Source organism: Saccostrea cucullata, unplaced genomic scaffold, assembly GCF_032062105.1.
Source record: "Saccostrea cucullata isolate Sc308-1 unplaced genomic scaffold, CSIRO_AGI_Scuc_v1 ctg4202, whole genome shotgun sequence".
Classification (NCBI taxonomy): domain Eukaryota; kingdom Metazoa; phylum Mollusca; class Bivalvia; order Ostreida; family Ostreidae; genus Saccostrea; species Saccostrea cuccullata.
The window spans coordinates 1,377-8,442 of NW_026933265.1; the positions used below are offsets into that span (position 1 = coordinate 1,377).

General features: G+C 41.7%; 1 protein-coding gene across 1 annotated transcript; it reads left to right on the forward strand.

Annotated features, from left to right (window-relative positions):
• Positions 1–2,175: 2,175 nt before the first annotated feature.
• On the forward strand, positions 2,176–5,418 carry LOC134237834 (uncharacterized). Its single transcript, XM_062719977.1, has 2 exons — positions 2,176–2,924; positions 3,264–5,418. The coding sequence occupies exons 1-2, from the start codon at positions 2,176–2,178 to the stop codon at positions 5,416–5,418; spliced, it is 2,904 nt and encodes a 967-aa protein (XP_062575961.1).
• The last annotated feature ends 1,648 nt before the right edge of the window (positions 5,419–7,066 follow it).

Sequence of the window (7,066 nt, forward strand, 5' to 3'; positions counted from 1 at the left end):
TTCAACGCGCTGACCTAGTTAGAATATTCCATCTGGTGCAGACCATTGATCATTTACGCAGTAGCCTACATGTAAACATGTAGATGATTAAATAAGAACATATATTTTGAACACCATGCAAACAACCAGCAGGCGATATTGTGTGTCTGGCCCTCTGTGATTCCTGTGCACCCCTTTTTCTATTTCAATTATTGGCTCGCTCATCGTTTACCGCTCTATATTTAGAAAATCGCATCATCATCAAAGTGACCACTCGGTGCTCCTCGGATAGTTCTTGCCTCGCACGAGCGTAATCATCCGAGGCTTACCGATTTTTAATGGCTGCTTACAATGGGACCTCACATCCGGAAATCAAACTTAATGTGTCATCTCTCGTGAGAGATGACAATAATTACTTTACTAATATTACTTTAAACATTATTGGTTTGATATCTATGAGTATCTGAATAATTCTGTAGGGAGTGGTGGGAGGCACATAATCCCTACAGTAATTATAATGACTCATAGAATTACAATCAGACTTCGACTTAACCAAGGTAAGTCTCGTTAAATTTTTAAATTCTATTTCGTCATAATTACTTCCGGAATTATGTGAGACTTCAAAGCCCATTATGATCAAATGTTTCAAAACACAAGAAAAATTACTTGATCATAATACTATTTTACTTACTGAGAAGTCTCCCACTCTAATTTCTCTTTGAAAGTACACCTGTTGCAAAACTTTCATTTTCAACAATGATGTCTTTTTCGTAAAATTTGGAAAATGTTGTAGCATTAGTCCACCCAGCCTTCCTTAAAATTTCATCTACTGATTTCGCTTTTGACACTGAAGCAGATCTTACACTATGCGATCCAAATACATCTGTATTAACACCAGAAAGTTTCATTACCATCTTTATCCATCTAAGTAGTATAAGGCGTCTGGTTGGGTGGGTCAACTGAGTGCACTTTTGGGGCTGTGGGGGATAGGTGGGTCAACTGAGTGCAGCCCCTGGAGGGGATAGGTGGTTCAAGGGAGTGCAGCCCCTGTGGGGGGATAGGTGGGTCAAGAGAGTGCAGATGTGTGCAAAAAAATATGCTGACTACACAGGTAATACTTGGCAGCGGTTCAAGTTTGTTTAGGGTCGTGTGCCAAAAATATGCTTACCTTTGCATTGTGACGTCATCCACTGTATAAATACTGCTTTTCTCCTACTTTCAGCTCATTCTACAGTCAGATCCAGCTCCCTGCCTGTGGGGGGTCATGGATTCTACAAGAGAAAAACAGTTACATGCTCAGCGATTATTAGAATGGAAAAAAAGGGAAAGAGAATTAGAACGAATTCTTTATGAGAAAAGAGAGCAAGAGTTAAAGCTCCGGGAAAAAAATGCTAAAATATTACAGAGAAGAGCTCAATTAGAACAACAACGACAACAACAACTAGTACGACAACGACAATTACGGGAAAGAGAATTAGATCAAATTCTTGATGAAAATAAAGAGCGAGAATTAAAGCTTAGGAAAAGAAATGCCAGACTATTACAGAGAAGAGCTCAACTAGAAAAACAACGACAGCAACAGCAAAGGACTAGGGCGCATGAGGGGTCAAAGTTACCTATTCATTCACCACCCAAACCCAAGGCCATATCCCAGTATTATTGAGTCACAGTGAATGAAAGGGTGCACTCTAGAAAATTTAAAGCTCAAGAGGATTTTTACACTGTGATTTTTAAGGAGTTTCCAGAGGAAGAAAACAGAGGATTCGTTCGGCGATTATTCAGACACATGTTACAAACTTTCAAATCGAAAATGCAGTGTAATCCTAACGATTACCTCCGCCTGAACATACGCCACAAATCTCTGGAATCAGAGATTTGGTACGAGTTTACTCAATGTAAACATTTTAACGAGGACGTCATTTTAGACAAGATTGAAGCCGTGCAACAATCCAGAAAGGAGTTCAAACTGGGCGACGGGGGCATGGAATTCGATCTGTTTCGGGTCAAGTATCCCGAGGGAAGTGGTGGCCAGAAAACCAAACATCTACAAGTGAATAAGGAGACTTTCAAGAACAATAAACAATCCATCGTTCGGATCGTCAATCCCTGGGATAAATTTTGTTTAGCTAGAGCCATCGTCGTCACTCGATTACACAGTCAAAAACCCGAACATCCAGACCCCGAATGGGAAAAACAATGGCTTGCTATGCGGAAGGGAGATCCTTGGACCAGAAACGAGAGGCCATAGCCCTCATGGAACAGGCCGAGTGTGATATCACTCAAGCTTGTGGATATGCAGAGTGGATGAAATTACAACAGGTGTTAGCTCCTCAGTATCGACTGAAAATATTTCAGTTCAAGTCTACTTCGACTAAACTCACCTTAGAGCGCATCTTCAAAGGCTGGGGAGATGGAACTTGTTTGAACATATTGTTAGACGACCATCATTACGATGCCATCATATCCATGCCTGGAGTAACGGGGAACCCCTATTACTGTGATCATTGCGACGTGGGGTACAGTCATGTCACAGACCATCGCTCCAAGTGCCCTCATCGCTGTCCCTATTGTTTAGGACAACACCCTAAATGTCCCGATGAAGGGATCGAGATTAAATGCCGGGAATGCCATGGAATGTTTAAGAACAGGACCTGCTACGAAAATCATTTAAGACCCCATAGTAAGAAGACCACCACTACTGTCTGCAATTTAATGGAACAATGCGAGAAGTGTCAGTCTTGGATACCTAAGAAATTATTCCCTCATCACAAATGCGGAGGACAGAAACAATGTAAGATCTGTAAGAAAATCGTCGATACCGATCATCAGTGCTACGTACAACAGAAGCCCCAGAAGAAGAAGAAGAAGGGGAAAGACACTTTACAGTTTTACATCTATTTCGATTTCGAATGCACTCAGGAAACCGGCATTCACATCCCTAATCTGTGTGTGGCACACCGCGTCTGTCAACATTGCGGTCACTTACCCATAGACCAACCCTGTCCTCATTGTCAACACATGGGACCCCGTCAGCACCTATTTCAAGGACCAGACACCTTAAAGAAGTTCATGGACTGGTTATTACAACCCACTACAGGTACTAAGAATTCCACTTTGGTACACGACGAGGCCATCGTCATCGCCCATAACTTCAAAGGCTACGACGGACAATTCATTTTGAATCACCTGGTGCATTCCTCTTGCCTGAAACCTAACGTCATCATGAACGGCAGTAAGATCTTGTACATGGAAATATGCGGACTGAAATTCATCGACTCCTATAGTTTCTTACCATTTGCATTAGCCAAGATGCCCTCCGCTTTCGGATTCGACGAATTGAAGAAAGGTTATTTCCCTCACTTTTTTAATACGGAACAGAACCAGAATTACGTAGGACCTTATCCACCGGCAGCTTTCTACAATCCAGACGAAATGTCTATCAGTGGACGACGGGCATTTTTTGAATGGTACGAACAACAGAGGGGAAAAGTATTTAATTTCCAGAAAGAGTTTGTAGGGTATTGTATCTCGGACGTCGACATTTTACGCCGATGCTGTGCAAAGTTTAGAGCCACCCTCAAGAGTTTGGTCAATGTGGACCCTTTCCAGGAATCCATCACTTTTGCCAGTGCTGCTAATTTAGCCTACCGTCGACAATTCATGTCTGAAGACACCATTGCCATCATTCCTAACCTCGGGTATCAACCGGCACGACAATATTCGGCTAAAGCCTGTCGGTGGCTCACCTGGATGAGTCAACAGACTGGATGTCACATACAACATGCCAGAAACGGGGGTGAAGTCCAGATCGGAAATTATACCGTCGACGGATACCAGGAAGCGACTCGCACCGTCTACGAATTTTACGGGTGCTATTGGCACGGATGCCCCACCTGCTATCCCAGTTTACAGACGGAAACTCATCCTCATCGGACCCAATATACTTACCAGCAATTACACGAAGAAACCCTCAGAAGGACTGGCGATTTAGAAAACATGGGGTATACCGTCCGTGGTATCTGGGAGCACGATTTCGATCAGCAAGTGCAAAAAGATGAGAGTTTACAGCAATTTGTAGGAAACCTGGACATTCCGGATCCTTTGAAACCTCGAGAAGCCCTGTACGGAGGTCGGACCAATGCCACCCGATTATATTGTGAGGAAGGGGACATGAGATACGTGGACGTTTGTTCCCTATACCCTTACGTGTTGAAACACAGACCATTTCCCGTAGGGCATCCCGAGATCATCACAGACGAGTTCCAGGACGTGAGAAATTATTTCGGTCTCATTCACTGTCGGGTCTTACCTCCCCGAGACCTCTATCACCCCGTATTACCTTATCGGACGGGAGGCAAGTTATTATTTCCCTTATGTCGCACGTGTGCCGAACGACAGGACTCTACGTCTCAAGATCGATGTCAACACACCGACCAGGAACGTAGTCTCACGGGTACTTGGGTGACGACCGAATTACATAAAGCCCTAGACATGGGATATACCTTAGATCGAATCTACGAAGTGTGGCATTTTAAAGAAAGCAGTCAAGAGTTATTCAGATCTTACATCGATACCTTCCTCAAGATCAAACAAGAAGCGTCCGGATTTCCCCCCGACTGTAAGACCTCAGAACAAGAACAAGATTACATTCGACAAGTGTTATACAAAGAAGGATTCATGATGGACATTCTCAGTATCGAGAAGAATCCAGTGAGAAGAACCATTGCTAAACTCTTTTTAAATTGTCTGTGGGGAAAATTTGCTCAACGCTTGTTATTACCCAAAACCAGATACTTGGATGAAGAAGAGGAATTACAGCAACTCTTACAAGATTCGACTCTCGACATCAAGGGCATGCAACTCTTAGACAATAAAGAGGACTCCAATAAGGACAAGATGCTAGTGAATTATCAAGACAAACAGGAATTCGTCGAAGAATGTCCCTTTGGAAACGTGGTCCTGGCTTGTTTTACCACCGCACATGCCCGCTTACACCTCTACGAGACTTTACAACCTTTAGGAGATCGGGTCCTTTATTTCGATACGGACAGTATCATTTACCAACATCGGGAAGGAGCCTTTAATCCTACCTTGGGTAATAGTTTAGGAGAATGGACCGACGAATTAGATGGGGATCACATCATCAAATTTATGTCGGCAGGCCCTAAAAATTATGCTTACCGGACGGCCAAAGGAACCGAGGTTCATAAAGTCAAAGGAATCACTCTCAACTATCGTACCTCCCAGATCGTGTCCCCAGAGACTTTAGAAAAAATGCTTAAGGGAGAAATAGAGGAAGTGACAGTACTTTATCCTGACAAAATCCAGAGGACCCGTGATCATGAGGTCGTGAACAAACCATTAGAGAAAAAGTATAGAATTGTATATGATAAGAGACAATTGTTACCCTCTTATAACACTTTACCTTATGGTTATTGATATGTTCAATATTGACATTGAATTAAAAAAAAATTGAATTGTTGTTTTCTGTGTTGTTGTTTTTCTTCTTCCCTATAAAAAGGGGAGCAATACAAATCAAAAGTTCAGTCATGACTGAGAAGTTGGTAGATCAACCCATGCGTTATCCCCAGTATGCTCGGCTCTCAAAAGAGAGAAGCTACTTTGAGCAGGGATGGCCAGAACCTCTTTAGGAAAAATACCAGACCTAGTCGAGCCGGGTTTTACTACAGGGGAGTGAAAGATAGCGCTACCTGTTTTCATTGTGGAATGATTTTTAGTAATTGGGATCCCGAGGACGATCCTTGTGTAGAACATGCTTATTGGAACCCCAATTGTTCTTACATCAATCTGTATAAGGGACGAGGGTGGGTGATGAATGTGTTTATTACGTGTTTAGAACAACAGGGATATAAACCTTTACCTGAGATTAAACCTCTACTGAACCCACAACCAGACGTCCAGGCTCGAGGAAAATGTCACATTTGTTTAGACGAGGAATTACAAATCGTTTTTCTACCTTGTGGACACGTATGCTGCTGTGCCTTGTGTGCTCCTTCCTTTCAGTTTTGCCCCATCTGTCGAGGCGAGATTCAACAGTCAAAACGTCTATTTCTGTGTTAACTATAAATAAGATCCTGAACCCAACTTTTCTTTCATTGATCAACATGTATTCCGAGGAGACACCCCTCCCTTCTTTATACCTGTTGGCAGTTCACAATGAATACACATGTTAAGCATGAAAGCCCTAGCACCTACTGATCAAAATTTAGGCCAAGTTTAAAGTTGGGTTTTTTTCTTTTAAAAATGTGTATCCTAGGTCAAGCGATCAGAGGTAAAAATTAATAGTAACCAAATAAAAGGTCTTAATTGTCACAAGAAATAAACCTATAAAATGTGGAAGCCATTTGTATAGCCCATCCCACTTAAAACTTTTTGGAAAGATTATAATTTCTGCAGACAAATAGACAGACATAATATAAACACAAGAAACAAAATATGTATAATTAGTCAAATGGAAAAAAAATATACTATTCAATTGGAATCAAAAAATAGATTGTTATTTCAGAGTGGGTAGGGAGATTGGACACCCCCCCCCCCCTGGAATTTGCTTTGTTATTCAAACAAGACTATATACTGAAGCAAATAAAAATGACTTTGGACATCCTCCCCCTAACTTAGAAAACATTGACCCCACTATCATTGTTTTTATTTTGTTTATTTGTTTTCAGTTTATGAGTTTTTTTTTCTCCTGCTTGTCAGGAAATTCTGGGCTGGAATTTTTTGACTTAGATGTGAACTCCCCTCCCTAATCGCGAAAAAGGATTCTGGATCCGCACCAGTATTGGCAGTAACTGAATGTCACATCGACAACTGGAGATAGCTTCACAATATGAAATTCGTCTATTGTGGCATGCGATGATCTTTGACCCTTTTTGAACTTTAACCTAATCGTTTGGGTTTATTTTACCCCCAAAAATACTTAAACTTGTACTTACCGACCTCCAAAGGTCTTGTCAACTTCATGAAATATAAATCCAATTATAACACAAAATGAATTAATCCAATGCACACCAGACTGCAGCATGTTCTAATGCTATTCCATTCGGAAAACCTTCGTGCCGTCAAT